The sequence below is a fragment of the Mangifera indica genome, chromosome 6, assembly GCF_011075055.1.
Source record: "Mangifera indica cultivar Alphonso chromosome 6, CATAS_Mindica_2.1, whole genome shotgun sequence".
In the NCBI taxonomy this organism is placed as follows: Eukaryota; Viridiplantae; Streptophyta; class Magnoliopsida; order Sapindales; family Anacardiaceae; genus Mangifera; species Mangifera indica.
In genome coordinates, this window is record NC_058142.1 from 17844558 (window position 1) to 17864495 (window position 19938).

Genomic DNA, 19938 nt, shown 5'->3' on the forward strand with positions numbered 1-19938 from the left:
TTTTAAAATCTAATGGAGTTGGATAAAATTCGTCATACTAAAATATAAAAGTTTAACAAGGTAAATGTAAATTTTAGGGGGATGAATTTAAGAGTTTGGCATGTTAGGGATATATTGATATTATATTTTAGCCGAACATGAGCTTGCAAGCTCACCAAGCAAAAAAACAACAAGTTTAAGCTCGGTTCGACAATAATCAAGTTGAGCCGCAAATAGCTCACAAACGACTTGACTTGTTTGCAACCCTATACATATACAACTACAATAAATGGTAATGCCATTGTTTACTTATACAATAAAACTATATACATTTAGTTTTAAATACTTAATTGGGTATTCAGATGATGTGTCATCATATAACTTGATGAATTAAAAATAAAATAATACTCAATCACGTAATGATATATTATTCAGATACTTAATAGAGTATTTAAAATTAGATATACATAATATTACCCTTACTTATAAAATTAGTGTGTGTTTTTAATCATTTTGAACCTGTAATTTTCTTAACAAAGATATGTGTAAAAGACTTTATTCCATTACTTTTCATCATTCAAATGACTTTGCATAAAGCTAATTAAGCTTAAGTCAAGACAAAGACCCAAAATTAGACTCTCTCTCTCTCTCTCTCTCTCTCTCTCTCTCTCTATATGTATATATATGAATAGTTATTAATTTGATATGTCTTGGATTTGAAGAGGAGCTTATCAATTTAGATGACTTGCTTTTCGGCAATCAAATTGAAGCATGATTGTGTTTCATTTTTAAATTTTGAAGGAGTTGTATACATCACTTTAAAATCAAGAGACTTTTGTACCAATCACTCAGCCAAATTCGGCCCCATACATGAAAAGACACTACCAGAAAACTTAAGAGTTTTGTGATGATACATTTTCTTATAATAACATTATATATTTTGACAACATGAGACTTTGTAATTAGGATATTAATAAAAATAACTATTATTTTTATCTTTTATATATATATAGTTATCTTTTTTTCTATTATATATATATAACTACTTTTTAATTTAAGTTTACCTTTAAAAGAATAAATGATAAGATTTAAGATTGGCTAAATGAAATCAATTTTTAAAAATAAATTGGTTGGCTGAATGTTTAGCTAGTCGGTTGGTTGGGTGCTTGGCCGGCTAGCCAACCTTTCTATCGTCAAAGTTACTAGAAAATTTCACATTTTCACCTCATTTCATCTCATATTTCAGCTTTAATCGGGTGAGTAAGCAAGTTTAATGTCTTGATTTAGTGAGTTTATGCTTAGTTGGATAAGTTTTGGATAGGTGAGTACAAAGTCTAAAGTTGTTTTAGATATTTTATAATTTAGGCTATATATGTATATTAAAAAAAAAGAATATATATATATATATATATATAAGGGGAAAAAAAAAGAGCATTTTAATTAACATCTCTTTGTAATCATCTTGGCTTTTATTTTACGTTGTAATAAATATATGCTACAAGTTATAAGATGATATTGACAATACAAAAATATATGACTTTCCTTTCCATGTCATATGTATATGATACTTTACATATTATAAGATTAGGGCTAAATTGTATTTTCCCATAGAATAATAACAACATTATTAGGTGGATTCAATCTGAACCAAGTTAAGTTTGGGACCTACTTGATTTCGATTGAATCAATAATACGTAGTTTGAACTTAACCTCATTTGAACTAATATATAATGTCACAAATGGGTATACAACAAGATAAACATTGTCATCAAAGGTATGGACAATATCATTGACATATTGAGTAGTATTATTAGATGGATAAACAAGCTGATCTTAAATTGAGCTAAAGTTCTAAGTCAAAATTAGTTTGTTTTAATAGAATCAGTTTAGATTTAATCCACCCCTAAATATTTTATCAGTTAGCAAAAAAATGAGTAAGTTCTATTACAATAGAAATCTAATCAATGAGAGTATGTTACATCTGTAAAAGCATAACAACTTACTTCTTTTTGTCTGTGAATTCATTGTAATATAATGAATATAAGATTTCTTATTCTTAAAGGATTTGTTAGAATTACAATGATAATAAATTGATATAATAGGGGGTACAATTTCTTATAATTAATGTAATACTAATGTATCAACAACTTGATATAAACTTTGGGACCCAAAAAACTAGTTGTTGAGATCGTAGAGCTTAAAGTCATATAAACCTCACACTATAGAGCGCACACTTTCTTTTTTTAATATAGGATTCAAGTCTCATATCTTATATTTAGAAGTTCATATTTTTTCGATGCAGGATCTAAGTTCTATACCCTTACACTGAGATTCTAACATACCATTCTCCGTATGTAGCCTCAGTGCCCATGCGAACTAGATGTGAGTTATACTAAATTATATGAATTTTGAAAGAATCACACTTCAAAAACTAGTTGTTAAAAATAAATAGTCTAAAGTCACATAAACCCCACGCCCAAATTCATTTCAATACGAGATTTAAATCTCATACCTTATATTTGGAATCATAACACAATTATATTATTTGCAACCCAAATTTGATACCCTTATTTTGTATGTATAGATGATATAATTATTCCCAAAAATCACTAGAAATCTTGATAAATTTTAAGAAACATTTTTGGTGTTTTGATCTTAAATCGCCTGCAAAAATTACAGCGGACAAATTAACCTTCATTTATATTTTATCAAATGAATGATACTACACAAAAAATAAGAGTAAGCAGGTCCAGATATTCTGTTAAAACAACATAATTTAGAATTAATCAGTTCATAAGTTTTAAAAATAAAAATCAAGAACATGAATAAAAAGTTACCATTTGAAACTTACTCAATCGATTTCAATTTTGATTTCTTAGAGATGGAACTAAAACAAATTAAAACGTACCTATGGTTGATTGGTTTTGAGTAAAAATCAGAATTGAAAGTTGGATATCAGATAATTCCCCTCACAGACAAATAATTTGCTCACCCCTCTATACATATGAACACACTTAAATATTATTTACCCAATTGACTTTTTTATAATTAAAGATTTACTCTTTAATTATTTATTTTCTCCTTAAACTCATATAAAAAAATAGACAATCTAAAAGTTGAAAAGGTGGTAAACACTATTGAGTCTTGACTAGAGCAACACAGTCAAGGCATTGCATGAGAAAGAGAAAAGAAGTAGCTAGTTGTAGCAGTATTAGTGGTATGCAATTGCCACTTTTGATAAAAGTGCCTTCTGAATAAGCACTTTTATCTTTACTAAAAGTGAAGTTTGTAATGAGCAATGTTTTCTTGGGTGAAATGAAAATTAAATCAATGCTTTTGGGTTGATTTGATAGATTACAGTTTTGACATTTGTCTTGCATGCATTGCTCTCTGTCTATGCAATTTCTTTCTTTTCAGATTGGACCTTTCAACAGGGGATAAGACATTTTTTTTTGTTTTTTTTTAAAATTAAATATTATATATAAAAAAATAAAATAAAATATATTAATTATATTTTTAATTTAAAATTATTTAATCATATAATAATATATATAATATTTAAAATTTATTATTAAAATAAATAATTATATTACCTATCTTATATATTTAAAAAAAGATTTGAGATAATAAATTATATTTATACCGTATCTTTTTGTATTTAACATTAGAATGTATATGGTATAAAAAACACAAGTCAAATATAGCATATTTTAGATAAGGGTTGTGTCCCATTTTAATATGACATGACATATTTGGTATATTTTTTAGGCCAAACGACTATTTTTTATCCAAAGTATGTGTTTTTGTCAAGTTTCTCTCTATTAACTTTGAAAATACCATTTACCCACCCATAGACTGTTAAATTTAACGGAACCTTAACTCTTGAAAATTTTATCTCATTTTTTCTCTTAAAATTTTAAAAACTAACAATTTTTCCTAACCCAAGTTTTAAAAAACAACGTTTTCCCTCTTAGGGTTTTCAATTTTTCAGAATTAGTTTTCTGGTACCGTTTATTTCTCTCCGGTGACCTCTAGGCGACTCCTCTTCCTCTTTGGTGACCTCTAGGCGACTCCTCTTTTTTTCCGGTGCGACCTCCTTCCGACGATTATGCTAGGCACGGTTATTGAGTTGTCTTCGTCGATGACGAAGACGACATCTTTGTCGATGACGAAGACTCCTTGCCAACGAAGAGTCTTCGTCGTCAACGAAGACCTCATCTTCGTCTCTGGACGAAGACGATTCGTCTCTGGACGAAGACGATTCGTCTTCGTCAATGACAGTTTCCAAGACAATCGTCAGAAGGAGGCCACGCCGGAGAGAAAGAGGAGTGGCTTGGAGGTTGCCAGAGAGGAAGAAACGACGTCGGAAAACTAACTCAGAAAATTGAAAACCTTAGGGGGAAAAATATAGTTTTTTAAAACTTGGGTTGAGGGAAATTATTAGTTTTTAGAGTTTAAGGGAGAAAATAAAATCAAATTTAAGTTTATTTTTAATAATACATATAAAATGATAATTTTACCCTTGAAACCATTAATTTTAACTGGTCACGGGTGGGTAAATGGTATTTTCAAAGTTAATGGGGGGAAACTTGAGAAAAGCGCATACCTTGGGTGGGAAATAGTCCTTTGGTCTATTTTTTTTATTTATACATGAAATGAATTTAGCTATTTTAATATAAAACAATGTGATCTGAATAAGACATAACATTTATACACAAATTATATTCAGATTATAAACACAATCTTCTGATTATTTGTGTAAAAAATAGGTCAAAAGATTATTTTTCACCTAAGTTTTAATGTAAAGATAAATATATATTAACAAAATTTTAAAAACTCAAACATTTACCGATGAGTCAATTTTTGTTAATATTTTTAGTTATGGTGAAGAGTAAAACCATTATTTTAATAATATTATTAAAAATATATATATAATTCATTATATTTTCCCTTTTAGAATTTAAAAACTAACAACTTCACCATTGTCTAAAGTTTTTCAATTTTAGAAGTCACATTCCCCTAAAAAAAAACCTAGGGTTTCCATCTTTTTTCCATTTCATGCCCTCTAAATTTTTGAAAACTTCAATTTAACCCCCCTCTTCAACTTCAAATTACTCAAGCGACCTCTCCCATCGTCGACCTTTGCTTGTCTTTGGTGCTTAAGCTACCTTATGACAACGATGTGGCATGATGTCTTAGAGATCTCTTCATCGAGACGAATATCTCTTCGTTGGATGAAGAGATCTCTACTCATGTCTCTTTGTCGCACTTTGTGTGCCAACCAACTATTTCGATGGTGAGAGTCGAACGGAGGAAAAAGGAGAAGCCACCATATACAGGTGGTGGCTAGAGAGAGGAGAAAAAAATCAAAGATAACGAGAAATAGACACTTTTTAAAATTGAAAATATTTGAATAGAGATAAAATTGTTAATTTCTAAAATCTTAAAAGAAAAATAAAATAAAATTATATATTTTTTAATATTATTATTAAAATAATAATTTTATCTTTTAATTATAATAAAAAATTTTAATAAATCTTAGTTTATAAATGAATGTTTAATTTTTTAAAATATCTAAAATATATATTTATTTTTACATTAAACTCAATAAAAAATAGTGCTTCTGACAGTAAAAAATACCCAATCTGAGTTCACCTTTTTATCTATCATATCGAGTTTGTATAGCAACTTGTCAATTCTACATTGAAATAAAACAAATACCAAGTCAAAATAGGTCCAATCAAACATCCACTCTAAGAGATGTGACGATTGAAATAAATCAAAGTTTTGTCCCCCTAATAATGAGTCATGTTGCCCGACCAAACCTTATTCCAATCTTTCTATTAGCCAATTTCATTTTCATTGCTAGATACTAGTACTGACCAACATGTATAAATGTTTGAAAATTTTTAAAAGGCCAAAGGACTATTTTCCACCCAAGGCATGCTACCCTCTCAAGTTTCCCCTTTTAATTATGAAAATATTAAATACCCACTCATAAATAGTTAAAATTTTATCTCTTTTTCCCTCCTAACCCATAAAAACTAACTATTTCCCCCTAGCCCAAGTTTTGAAAAATAACATTCCCCCTCTCTAGGGTTTAGTTTTTAATCCCTGACGTCAAATCCTGTGTCATCGCTGACGACGAAGCTTCCCGATGCACCACCATGGTCCGATGACCTCTCTTCTCTCCTCTGGAACACTAATCGGCCCAGATCTGGCGAAGACGATGACCTAAAATTTGAAGAGCTTCGTCTTCACCAGATCTGGGTCGATCGACGTTCCAGAGGAGAGAAGAGAGGCCGTCGAACCATGGTGATGCGTCGGGAAGGTTTCGTCATCGACAATGGCTCCGGATTTGGCGTCAGGGATTGAAAACTAAACCCTAGGGGAGGAATGCTATTTTTCAAAACTTGGCCTAGAGAGAAATTGTTAGTTTTTAAAGGTTAGAGGGAGAAAAGAGGATTAAATTTTAATTTATTTTTAATATTACAAATAAAATAACGATTTTACCCTTGAATCCGTTTTTTTAACAGCCCATGGATAGTTAAATAGGTTTTTCAAAGTTAACGGGTGACAATGTACAGAAAAAGTATACCTTGAGTGGGAAATAGTCCTTTGGCCTTTTTAAAATTCCAAAGTTTCAATACAATCAAATAAAATATTATTTGACTTGAATACAATTCAATTATATATAAACGAAACTTCAAATCAATTATATCTAATTTTTTTATATAATTTATATATTTATCAATACTTTTTTATATTCAAAGATTGAGAATAAGATTTTAAAGATATAAATATTTAAACTTTTAAAAATTTATTGATAATATATTCAAATTTAGCCATTTACAACCCCATTGATACCATACTTCTAACAAGCATTTCAATATTTTCCAATAGTGCATTACCAAAATTTTCACCCTAAAAATACTTTCTACAAAATTAGAATCAGGTAACAACATAACCAAAAAATTGATATTTTATACAATAATAATACTTTGGTACTAGTAATGAATATAATCACAAATATAAACATTAACACATCATATTTGTTTGAAAATTTTAAATTAAAGATAAAATATTACTCTAATGCTTCCAGCTTCCCATCAATTGTAGGGTTTAACTGGAGCTTCAGTTTCAGACTGAATTTCCCAAAGGACTCTAGGATTATTGAAAAAGAAAAAATGTTGTAAATTTTCTTGCTTACAACAGTTGAAGACTAACTACATTCCTTTTTAGTTATATTTGATCTTGAAGACAATGGAAGAATCAGGGCCAGTGCATGTGGTACAGTCCATCCCGTGATCCAAACCAAGCTTCCCATCTGAGGCTCTCCGCAAACTGAAGCTCATTTTGGCTTTGCTCTTCGTCTGGCTTTCTGGAAAGCCCTGCATCAGAGATGAACACGAAATTACTATGAATGAAAGAAAAAAGCGAGTCAAATAGCATCCAGATATTGTTGATACACAGATGATACTTTATCATAACAAAAATGTTATAAAGCTTCCTGGCAATCATGATAATCTGCTAGTTTTTCATAAGAAACATGCGAGCTTGTATAAATTTAAGTATGATAAAGATGTGAAGCAATCCACCACGTATTTGTAATGTATTAGTTAACTTTAAAATCGGTGGAATGCTAAGAAATAAATAAGGAAAAAGATGATATAATAAATGAGAGGATAAGTGAAATTACTTTCGACTAGTCGCCAGCTTGCAGTGGATGGGACTGAATTAGAAACCTTTTCTTGAAAAAGCAGTTCTCCAGATTTGATACTCCAAATACATAAGTTGCAGTCCTCTCCACCTAAGATATCATATGTTTAGAGTTCTAATTTTTGACTGGTTAAAAAATTAATGTAAATTATGTGATTTAACATGTTTCAAACCTGCCATAACAAATCTCTCAGATTGGTCTACGGCAAGCTGTATCCGAGTGTGAGAATTTGCATGCCCTTCATATGATTGTAAGGGCCCTCTCTTAGTAAGCCGATGATCATAAAGCATAACCTATAAAAAGAACAATTAAAGTCCATCTGCACATAAAGGGCAGCTTTATACAATTTCTCCTATCCTATCAGTCTTGCTGAATGACACAGGTTAATAAAGTGAGATTCTGCAATGATCCATTAAAAGAAGGTTCAGATAGTTCATAAGTATTACACAGTTGCAGGCAAAAGAACAAATATCTCTCTTCACCGTGGGAAGAAAGATATGGCAACAATTAGTTGATTGAAGCATTTAAATAACAAAATTTAGATACATGAGATATATCTACAACTTACGGAAAGGATGTAACCTTAAGTTCTATCAATGCAGTAATTTTAATCTAAAACTAAATCCATGAAAAGATAATATTTAACATGAACTTCAATAGACCATGAAGCTAATTGACAGACCTTGTTCCTTTATGCCATGGCAGGAATTAATTTCAAGAATTTGCCCTATTATATATAATATATATTTTTTATAGTATCATCAAGAAAACAATGGTAAATTAACCAACAAAATATCTTGCTAAGTTGTGAGGTTTAGTACAAACACCTAGTACCGATTTGTTTCAATCTATTTTATTATTGAAAGTAGGAGTGGATTTGAGCTCAGCCAATATTTGAATCTATAACTTCTAGCTTAAGCCCTCGATCGCTTGGGCCAGTGAACAGTAACACAAGAGAAGTGAACAGTGACTCTAGCAAGGTGAATTGCCATTGAACCCTCTAACTATACTTGAACTACCAAACTAAAACTCCAGCTCAAGTTTGGCTCGTTTGAACCGAACATGGATTCAAACTTGAGCCAGCTTGGCCCAAATCCACCTCCTAATTGAAGAACATAATTTTACACCGAAAGGTATTTTGAGATTGTTATGGCTTCGAATGACCCTACATCCAGGCCAAGAAGCAGGCCCATGATGACTAGCTGTGCCAGGTCTAGACATCCTAGTTTGATGGATGTAGTCCAGGCCCCACCATTAGGGGCTTATAATTGCATGAGGCTACTGTCCATGGCATGCACCATTTTATAGAAGGGAGGAAAAGAAAAGAGACAGTAAAATGAGAAAATTAGAAATAAATATAAAATACAAAGATATATCCTAGATTAGGACTGGTTCAAGGAGAAATAATTTCTATCAGAAAAATACCTTGATGGTAATGGAGCCACAAAATTAAAAATCTAATTAATGTCTCTTCATAAATTCCTTAACATGACAAATTACACTGCTCACATCATACTAGCTGGTGCCATTTAATGTGATTTTGTTAAACCCAATGGAGGAATATGCCAAGTGAGCAAATATCAAAAAAGGAGTGCAAATGAAGAATGGACACTAACCGATCCATCCATTGCGCTAGCCAGAAAGTACTGATCATAGAAATGTAATGATACCAAACTACAATTTCAAAAACAGAGAAGTTATAAGATTGAAAGTGACATGTAAGATAATTAAATCTTGTATAAGTCAACTAACCTTGAAATTGATGAAGGCATAAAAGCAGTGCGTGCAGGACAAATGTTTCCACTCAGCTGCAAAACAAGAGTTTTTAGACTTATTATTACTGGTCTTTGTTTGACCAAAATAGCAGTTCCAAGCTGGTGTTCATGTTCAAAATTTATCTCATGAACAATCCAAAAAGGTCATATGAAATCAGTCAAACAAAATCAAAGGAAAAGTAATAGAAAACTACAAAAACTGTGGCAGACCTTTACCCAGCAACTACATGCTTGAATTAAGAAGAGTTTCTATATACACGTACAGAAGGGAAATAACTTTTCCAGAATTCACTAATAGTGGATGACCCTACAAAATGGATGATGAACCCACGGAGAACACCTCCCATCAAAAGCCCAACCAAGGTGTCCATGCATAAGGGTGGTACCCAAATGAAACCAATTACAAAATGCCCTTTGAATCAGAGCAACAAAAAGGACCCAAATAGGCAAGGCCATTTGATTTAAAAGAACAACCAAAGGGACCACTTGTTATAATGACACAACTACTCAGCATGCCAGACAAACTGGGGTAGGACCAACTATGTGACTTGCCAACAGCTGGAATGATGACAAGGGTGGTCATTCAGTAAAAATAATGGGTAGAATTCATAATATTAGAAGATTAGTCATACCTCAAACCATTGTTTATTAGTATTTTTAACGGTTCTTCTAAATGGTGAGTAAGGTATCCGGTGTCTAATAAGTCTTCTAGCAGACCCTTGCGGTCTCTCACGAACATCAACTGTCATAATCGCTCCGTTTCTAAGTCCACATAAAATGACCTTTCCCTGCAACAAGAAATAATTAGCTCAATTTTAAGAAATAGCAGAAGATGGTCAGCTTGATTGAAAAAATAAAAAGAACTCCAGAAACATGTCCATGTAATTAAGATTTCCAAAAAAACTGGAGCATTTTGAAATGCAAAAACATACACAATATGAAAACTAGCAAAGAATATATGCATATCTTTAGATTGGCATATTAGATTTCCATTCACTAATTATATAATGAATACCATCAGAAACAGAAAAACAAAAAAAAGTAAGAAAAGATAAAACACAGACAAAACCCAAAAAACAAATGCTAGACAATATAGACGTAAGTAATCCAAGTACAGATAGAATTGGGCTGATCAAGAAAACTCCATGACTGTAGAGAACCTTGAATGATTAAAGAGAACATGTGATGAACAAGCAACTTGAAAAATCTAAAAATTCTTAAATGAAAGTTACCGAGTCATCAAGTTGTTGCGCAAAAACGTCACTTTTACCACGGCACACCCATGATGTTGACCCTGTTTCCAAATTGACCATAGCAGCACCAAGATTGGTTCCTATAGCAAACAAAAGACCAAATAAAACATAGTAATATCTGAGAATTTCATGTTGCCCTGCCTACTCATTGAATTTACATTAATAAAGATTAGGATACAAGACAGTGTCTACATATTGAAATCTAACTAGGCTAACTTAAATTCATGAATTCAACTATTAAAATCAGAAGACAGAAAAAGCAGCAGTTGTCAATAGAAGAGAATATCAAAGTGAATTCAGGAAGAAACATAGTATAATGAAACAAAAATAGAAAATGAAAAATAATATTGGAAAAAGATAACTTGCCAACAACTGCTTTGCTTGCACTAGAGTCGCAATCTGCAGTCCATATGGTACAATTGAAAGAAGCAACTTGAGTCATCCTCTGCCCGATGGAAAAAGAGCTAGAAGAAAATTCAAATGGATCATCAAGACTAAGAACGTATATAGCACCACCAGATGTCTCTGATCCCAAAGTAGTTACCCTGTTTCGTTTCGTTAAGGCAAAGAAAAGAAATTATTCATGAGACAACTAACAAAGACCACATTGAAATCAATGGATGTGCCACAATGAGTTACTAAACTTCTAAGGACCAAAAGGTTGTAAAAGCGAAAATACAAATGCCACCAATCCAAGGAGGGCTTCTGCACCATCCATAGCATAAAAATCAGATACTGGATTTTCTTTCTTAAAAACCCAATGAAGACAAACTCCAGGATCATTACCAGGAAACTAGGGCCATTATTCTACCCAAACCAATAATAGATCCACAAGAGTAAAGACACTGACTAGATCCCTAACTGTTTCAGGAACCTGGGTAAATGACAAAAGATAAAATTTAACGAAGGCTTTGATCAACAGAATTGAAGTATTTTATTGTATCTCCAAAAAGTGCAAAGAAAAGCTATTACATACTAAAAAACAAACTAAAATTTGTCATATATGAAGCAACATATAGAAGAGTTCATGAAAATCATAAGTTGCAAAAGGATACACTGCACGTCGGCAGTTAAAATCATCATCCAGTTCACAAGAAGAGGATTTTCTAGGCAATTTTATAGAAGATAGACTAGATGACATTAGTATTGAAGCTCCTTCACGTATCCCAATATGCTCAGCTGCTTTATAACTTTCTGCTTTGTTTTCTTTAACTTGAGGCCACACAAGATCTGGAAGGAAATTGATTCCATAACCAAAACCAACTTTTCCAACTCCAAACAAACTGCGAGAGGACCAAACTTCAAAAGCAATAGCTTGTGATGAACATTTAAAGGCAGTATAAATATCTCAAAGAATCATATCAACAATAAAAAATTAAAGGGATGAGAAGTAAGATGCAGACATCATTTTGGAGCACTATTAAGAACAACAATTCTAAAGCAACAACAAGAAGCTTACTAAATATCCGTGATATATAAAAAGTGATAGTTCAGGTCAAACACTTTCAATCCAAAGTTCACTGGAATTCAGACAAGGTTTTCTTTTTAAGGAAACAGAGTATGCCATTAAAAACAAAGATCTTATATCATACACATATGGGCACTAACTAACCACAAAAGGCCTAAAAATGAAAACCTGTGAACTAAAAAGGCCTAATTAAAGGTTTGAAAAATAATCACAAAGAAAAGAAGAAGGTTAAGAGATCATCAGTTCCCAATTAAAAAGAAGGGAAAAGGAAAATCTCTAACTTCATAAAGAGAGAGGCCCATAATAAGAAGGACCAAAATTTAATCTTCATAAATGAAGCTCTTTTCCTCGATAATCTTCATAAATTCTTTTGTTCCTCTCAGTCCCCCAAGAAAACTACCCCAAACAATACAATCTCCCAAGAACTTGGACATCATTGCCCTTCATCAATCACTTAATTCCTGCCTATATATTTGTGAACCTCAGAGATGGCCTAATAAAAAACAACAAGTTCAATTACTCTTGGTTATTTGAAAAGAAAAGCACACACGCATGGAGAGACATGGAGTAAGACAAGAGAGGGAATCTGTCCAAACACCAATTAATGAAGTCACTGAAAGTAAATCATCCGGTTACTAACACATTATACTTCCTCTCAAATAATGATTACAGGAAGCTAATTGATAATGAAATTATCAACCATTAAGAACATTTTCTAGGTCTTGCATTTATTTCATAGGATGCAATAAAAATTCATCAGATTACAACTTTATATATACCTCAAAGTGCCATTTACACTACCAACTAATACAGCATCAGTTTCCTTTTGACCCGTAGTTGTGTATAATTTAACACGAACCGGCTGCAAAGCAGCATCAGCTCTATGTCCTGTACCTTGATACTTGAGTACCTAAATTGCATGAAATTTAACAAAAAACAATAAGATGATTTTGAAAAAGAAGAATTCCCAGAAGACATTAAAAAATTAAAATACTCACAAGTGATGAATTTACATCATTCCACTCAAAATATGTGAACTTAAAAAAAAAAAAAAAAAAAACTATCACTTAACATCTCAAGATTGATCACAAGAGTCAAAATCATATAAATGCATCATAAAATACAACCTATCAGAACTTTGATGAGAAAGCAAAAAAGGTCCTAAGTAAGTTATATTCGAATGTAAATATTCTTTTACTTTGTTTGTCCTCAACTCCAAATTTAATCTAGGTGTCACAAAAATTTTTCCAGTCATCCAACAAAATAACTTCATCACAACCAACCCCTTAGATTTGAAACCGAGGACTATGAGGGACTTAAGTCTATCAAAAAGAAAAGAAGTAACTTACAAAATTGCAATTTCATAGTCAATAAACTTACCATCGGTTGAGAAGCTAGCTTCTTTTGAAATTCCTCCATAAACTTGCACTTCCTTTTACTGAGAGACAGAACATTACCATTCAATTCCCTGACCTGAAGCAATTTCGAAGTTCTTTCTCCAGTCCAAGAGAACTTAGCTGGCTACAGTGAAACAGAGAAACTAAATCCAGGAATTTGTAACAGAGATTGATCATTAATCCTAAAGAAGAGAACTAATAACATAACCATAGTAACATGTTCAAAAGCAAGAATTTTTTAAATGTGAAATGAACATAATTTTAAAAGCTTATTAGCTTAAGTGACTTTAAAAAAACAGACATGGTTAAAAATTAATTTAAAAAAAAAAAGTGTCTTCCTGTCTTTCTCAAGGACGAATCAAACATCCAAGTACATTTAAAAAAATATACTAAATTTTCACTCTAATGATCAAGTGCTTAAACAAGGCACCAAAATTATGGTAACAATTAGTAAGTGGTCAGCACATAAATGCATAAACCTCAACTTAGAAGAGTTAAAAAAAGAGACCATTGAGTCCCCACAACTTGAAATTCACCTCCATCTAACAAATTCACTAATTCACCTTACATAGTCATATCTTCTAATCTAAAAATACATCAGTGGTCACATAAAATCATCTTCGCCTCTGTTATGATCACATAAAATGAACCCCATTAACTAAAACAGTTAAGAACACAAATGAATTTAAGCATGGTTTTTATAATACTCAATAGAATACATCTCTCAACAAAGCTATCAAATGCATTTGAAAGGTAGTTTAAACAACCACTAACATGTTCCAAAGAGTAAAAACATATGTAATCAACACTTAAAATTTATTTCTAAACTGGCAACGATATATGAGCACACATGCAATGCCTAGGTTGAAAAATAGAAAGGAGCCATTCTCTAGATTCTCAAAATCTTTATAAACCCTTCAACACTCTTCTAAAGTGTCAAACTTAATCAGTACTACGTAGTCCCTCCCTATTACTCACTTCAATTAAGCTTGCAAACAGCTCAAAATCTCAATGAAACTTTAAAATCAAGTACCAGCCTAGGGTTTGAATACCCTGAATGTTGACTTAATTATTTGCAAACAGTAACTCGAAAAACAGATCTCGGAATTTTCAGAATCTTCATAAAATAATTAACACCCATCTAAAGTTTCAATTTTTACCTAGTAATCAGCCAAATTACCAATGAAATTTTAAATCCGTAAATTTTAACCTACATATCTGCAAACTTTAATTTAAGAAACAGGCAAAAACCCTAATCAGATTTTCAAAATCTTGTTAAACCCGTAAACACCCATCTAACCTTCATCACAAATGCAAGGTCCCTGCCTCTAGATAACTTAAAATCTCAAAAAAAAAAAAAAAAGCACCTGAGTAGAATTTGAAAGAGGGTTCTGAGTTGAAGTAGTAGGAATACGAGGGCGAGAAGTACCGGGAATGGGACCTTTGATAGGGAAGTACCGGTTCTTCTCGGCATCATAATAAAACCCAGGAAGGTCTGCGACAAATAATTGAGTAATTAAATGTACAAAGCATATTACCAAAAAAAAAAAAAAGTGAAAGGAATCGGAGAGAGAGACCGAGACCTTGAGGCATCGTAGCTTGTTGTTCAGTTGAAAGAGTAAGAAGTTATTGTAAAGCAAAGTGAAGTGCTTGTGTTGTTGGAGTTGATAGAAGAGACGGTGGAAGCATTAAAAATACGGTGGCAGGTGGCCACTCGGCGGCGGCTCTAAACGGTGTCGTTTGAATCTTAAGTCGGACTCTGTTCAACAATTTTATATATAGGAAAAGGCATTTTGGAGCAATTTTCCCCTAAACGTTTTAATAAATCACATGGTGCCCCTATACATTTGAAATACTAATTTATCCCTACGGTACTTCTTCAAACTCGCAACAACGGTGGAGAACAAAAACTAGCAGCAAACTAAAAGCCATGCTGCCTCTTAAACCCTAAAAGCCATGCTAACTCTTAAACCCACAACAAAATATCCAATTTCCCATCTCATCAAACACCTCAATCCATGGGCTTTAGCCATAAAAAATGCTCTCACACCCAATGAAGCCTTGCATTTCTACTCTCAAATGCACCGCCAATCACTTCGCTTTGATAGCTTTTCAATCCTCTTCACTCTCAAATCGTGTACCCATTTGCGAAACCCCACAATTATTCAGCATCTCCACTCGCATATCCTCAAAATGGGCTTCATTTCACACGTATATGTGGCAACCGCTCTCCTTCATGCATACGTTGTCACGTCGTTTGAACACGGTTGTAAACTGTTCGATGAAATGCCTAACAGAAATGTCATCACTTGGAATATAATGATAACCGGGTATTCTAAGTCCGGAAATGTTGAAAAAGCGAGGGGCGTGTTTGATCATATGCCAATAAGAGATGTTTCCTCGTGGTCTGCCATGATTGCTGCGTATATGAATGATGGGGATTATGATCGTGGGTTTGCTCTTTTTCGAGAAATGATGAGGAATGAGGGTCTGAAGCTGGACCAAATGACTGTGGGTTCAGCTCTGTCGGGGTGTGCTCAATTGGGTTCTGTTGGTCTGTTGACGGGGAAATCAGTTCATGGAGTTACAGTTAAAAATGGGTGGGAGTTGAATGTGGATATTGGGACAATTTTGGTTGATATGTATGCAAAATGTGGTTTTTTGAAGTATGCTATTATGGTTTTTGAGTTGATGAAAGAAAGGAATGTGATGGCGTGGACTGCAATAATTTGTGGGTTGGCACAACATGGTTTTAGCAAGGAAGCATTGTGTTTGTTTGAGATGATGCAAGAAAATAATGTGAGACCTAATGAGATGACTTTCACCGGGATTCTTAGTGCCTGTGCACGTACTGGATTGGTAGAGGATGGGCGCAGGCATTTCAACATGATTGAAGAGTATGGACTGGAGCCCAGAATTCAGCATTATGGATGCATGGTTGACTTGTTTGGTAAGGCAGGGTTGTTGGAGGAAGCTTATGAGGTTATTAAAACCATGAAATTCAAGCCCAATGTGTTTATATGGAGCTCTTTCCTGGCAGCTTGTAAGGAGCATAAGCAGTTTGAGGTGGCGGATAGAGTGATTGAACAAGTGTTAAGAATGGTAAAGCCAGAGAATGATGGAGGAATTTATACACTTATTTGTGATTTATATGTGTTGAATGAGAAGTGGGATGATGCAGAGAGCGTGAGAAAATTAATGCTTGATAATAATGTAAGGAAAGCCAGGGGATCCAGTTTCATACCAGTGGGATAGATGATCCCTTTTCTAGCTGTTCTCAGAGTAGACATCAATCACCTTGGGAGATTTATAAAAACTACACACTGCAGTTTGAACTTCTAATATGTTTGAATGGTGCTCTTGTTTGCAAGCAAGAATCTTGATTTCATGAATATCTAATGTGCTCAAGTTCTTTTCTTTGATACTATTCTTTGTCCAAAGAACATAAAAAAGATGATGGAGAAATACATTGATGGAAGATGAAGAAGATTTCATTTACTCTAGAGTTTGTCAGGGTTTGAAGTATCTTATTATTGAAGAAAATATAGAATACACAGGGATTATTTTCTACCAATGTGAAGCTAGTTAGAGGACACATTGCATAGTTGCAATAGCTATATTTTGAATAGAACTGCTATTGCAGGGCTGACAACTAACTCAGCTGCATAAAGTTCAGACTGTTAAACTGTCTTATCTTTCAAACAAAATTGTTTAAATTTGAAAACTTGTCATTGAATGTAATCATATAAATTTTTGTTCCATTATTTAAAGTCATCTCTTGTTCATTTCAGTTCCCTTGATCTTGGGAAGAAAACAATATTTTTTTTGTTCTCTTGGTGTCAATCCTTTACTTTAAATTGAAAATCTTACTGTGCTATTCACTTCACCATAGATGTTTGTGTGAATCAAAAGGACTATATCTAATTTGAAGTAATTCATATCTAATTTGAAGTAATTCTGTTGCAAATATTTCAGTTTTAAATTCCTACTAAACTTATGATATAAAAGTGATTTATCTTCTGCATTTATAGAACTGTCCTAACTCTTTTTGGGAGAAGTATTAGTAGATGTTACTAAAAAAATTGGAAAAAAAGGTTGTTGAAAATAGTATAGTACTCCCAATTTCTTAAATCCTAAGAGTATTGAACAAACATGGGCTTATCCAGGCCCAGCCCAAATTGGATGGATATTTCTCTTAGAATATGGAGTGCCACTACTCTGATATGGCAGAGGTCTATCCTGTTTTTTACAATTCAAATTCTGGTTGGTCGAGATGACTTCATTAGCATTTTCAGTTGGGAATTGCTCTTCCACAAAACTAAGCACACCCACTGCAAGACTACTCATTACAAGTCTTGATAAATCAGATGTATCAACTATCAAATTCCCAAGCCAAAACTGTTCTTCTCAGAGGCTGCAGCTAAATGAGAACGAAACTTTGTTAAAGAGAAGAGAAGCCATTGGATTTGGCTTATGTTTTGGTCTCATTGATGTTTTTTGGAAACCACAACCCATTTCAGCAGCTGAAGGAACTCCACCATGTGAGTTAATTGTTGCCCCTTCAGGCCTTGCCTTCTGTGATAAAGTCGTGGGGTATGGCCCTGAGCCTGTCAAAGGGCAACTCATTAAGGTAAATATTCGGGAGACTTTATTTTCATTCTTTTTAAGGAAAAGGAATAGCAGGAAAGTGAAATGGTTGTATCTTGAACCGTGTATGCATTATGTTAATACTGTTTATAATTTCATTTGCATTGTTTGTCTTGGCATCCTGTCAGTCTTATGAGTGTTTAGTAGACTTGAGAGTGAGGAAAAGGAATCTCATTTTGGTCATTTGGTAACTCTAAGAGCTTAATTTCAGGTCATTATGTACTAGAATATGCTTTTTATACACAAAAAATTTTATTTTTTTTAACTTTTTTAGGGTTTTTTGATTGAAGAAATGAATATGAACAGGCTCATTATGTTGGGAGACTAGAGAATGGGACGGTCTTTGATAGCAGTTACAATCGGGGAAAGCCTCTAACCTTTCGCATTGGTGCTGGTGAGGTGTGTTCATGTTTGATACTCAGTAAATTCTCCTGATTTGATAACACCTGATTTAAATGATCATGATTTGTGCTCTCTATGGTGATTATGAGGAGACTAAAACTTACAAGTTAAACTTAATTCAACATCCTCAGTTAGTTATGAAGGCTGATGATCCGTTTTGCTTTTTCAAGAGGAGCTCAACCTGAAATTCATTTAGCTAGACCAGGCAGGCTTGATGAAAATCACCTTTTTGCATAGAAACCTTTTTCTTTATAATCAATATTTCTTTCTGGCCTTTAATCCTGTAAGAAAGTCATGCTTCTGATAATCAGTTTAGGCAACAAATTAACTCAGCAAACATAAAAGGATATCCTTTGTCCAACAAATTAACTCTGTAAAGGTTTCTGCTCATCATGACCGATAGGGTCAGTTTCACTGAATTATACTGGGTTCATATTTGCTATATATTGACAACTTAGCTGAAGAGTTGTCACTGTTGAATTTGAATAGGTCATTAAAGGGTGGGATCAAGGCATTCTAGGTGGTGATGGAATTCCTCCCATGCTTGCTGGTATGAATTCAAAACAATTCACTTTTTCTTTGTATCACAATTGGATCATAAACTTTCCTAATTTAATTTGTTCTACCTATTTTAGGAGGAAAACGCTTGTTAAAGATTCCTCCAGAACTTGCATATGGCATGAGAGGAGCCGGCTGTAGAGGAGGTAAGCGTTTGTTTCAATTTGTGACAGTATGTATGCTAAGCCCTTTGGATGTGTCTCATTTGGTAATACCTTCCTACAGGTTCATGCATTATCCCTCCAGATTCAGTTCTTCTGTTCGATGTAGAGTTCATTGGCAACGCATCATGAGAATCTAGAAACATCTGGAGTGCCTAAAAGACTCGATTTTTCCCATCCAAAAAGCAGTGATGAGATTTTATTTTTTTGTACTTAATAACATACCAGATGTTTTAATTATGTGAGAGATGAGTTGACAATGTATTTAAGGACTCAAAAGAGCAAGGTGAGTGCAAGAATTAAGTATCCTCTAGTTTAATGTTTCTGAAAATTGTACAAAGAAGCTATGATCAAGCTTAACAGGTGTACTGATATAATTTAAAATGCAGCAGCCTTATGTCATGATATGAAGCTTAATATGAGGTTCATATTTTATGGAATTTCCTTGATATTTATCATCGTATTTTTCATGAGATTTTGTCAATTTTTATGCTAGAATATGGGTTTATTTATAAATGTCTTCTATAGTTCGTGATTTGTTTGGGAAATGTTTAGAAATTCTAAGATACTGTTATCAA

The 19938-nt window shown here is 33.0% G+C and overlaps 3 protein-coding genes across 7 annotated transcripts; 2 read left to right on the forward strand and 1 right to left on the reverse strand.

Annotated features, from left to right (window-relative positions):
• Positions 1-6945: 6945 nt before the first annotated feature.
• Positions 6946-15341, reverse strand: LOC123219425 (DDB1- and CUL4-associated factor 4). 5 transcript variants are annotated; one of them, XM_044641388.1, is made up of 13 exons: positions 15170-15340; positions 15022-15087; positions 13576-13716; positions 12975-13105; positions 11783-12010; positions 11094-11272; positions 10707-10807; positions 10107-10262; positions 9452-9507; positions 9316-9373; positions 7872-7992; positions 7679-7789; positions 6946-7370 (listed from the first exon to the last, which is right to left on the reverse strand). In XM_044641388.1, the coding sequence occupies exons 2-13, from the start codon at positions 15067-15069 to the stop codon at positions 7252-7254; spliced, it is 1449 nt and encodes a 482-aa protein (XP_044497323.1). In that variant the 5' UTR covers positions 15070-15087; positions 15170-15340; the 3' UTR covers positions 6946-7251. The 5 variants fall into 5 exon arrangements, with proteins under 5 accessions (XP_044497323.1, XP_044497320.1, XP_044497322.1 ...); XM_044641385.1 differs by having other exon boundaries at positions 14960-15087; XM_044641387.1 differs by having other exon boundaries at positions 15176-15339.
• Positions 15342-15417: 76 nt separating this feature from the next.
• Positions 15418-17423, forward strand: LOC123219426 (pentatricopeptide repeat-containing protein At5g66520-like). The gene has a single exon (XM_044641390.1). The coding sequence runs from the start codon at positions 15549-15551 to the stop codon at positions 16845-16847; it is 1299 nt and encodes a 432-aa protein (XP_044497325.1). The 5' UTR covers positions 15418-15548; the 3' UTR covers positions 16848-17423.
• A 373-nt stretch (positions 17424-17796) lies between these two features.
• Positions 17797-19800, forward strand: LOC123219427 (peptidyl-prolyl cis-trans isomerase FKBP13, chloroplastic). Its single transcript, XM_044641391.1, has 5 exons — positions 17797-18222; positions 18546-18638; positions 19131-19191; positions 19277-19345; positions 19425-19800. The coding sequence occupies exons 1-5, from the start codon at positions 17866-17868 to the stop codon at positions 19490-19492; spliced, it is 648 nt and encodes a 215-aa protein (XP_044497326.1). The 5' UTR covers positions 17797-17865; the 3' UTR covers positions 19493-19800.
• Positions 19801-19938: the final 138 nt, after the last annotated feature.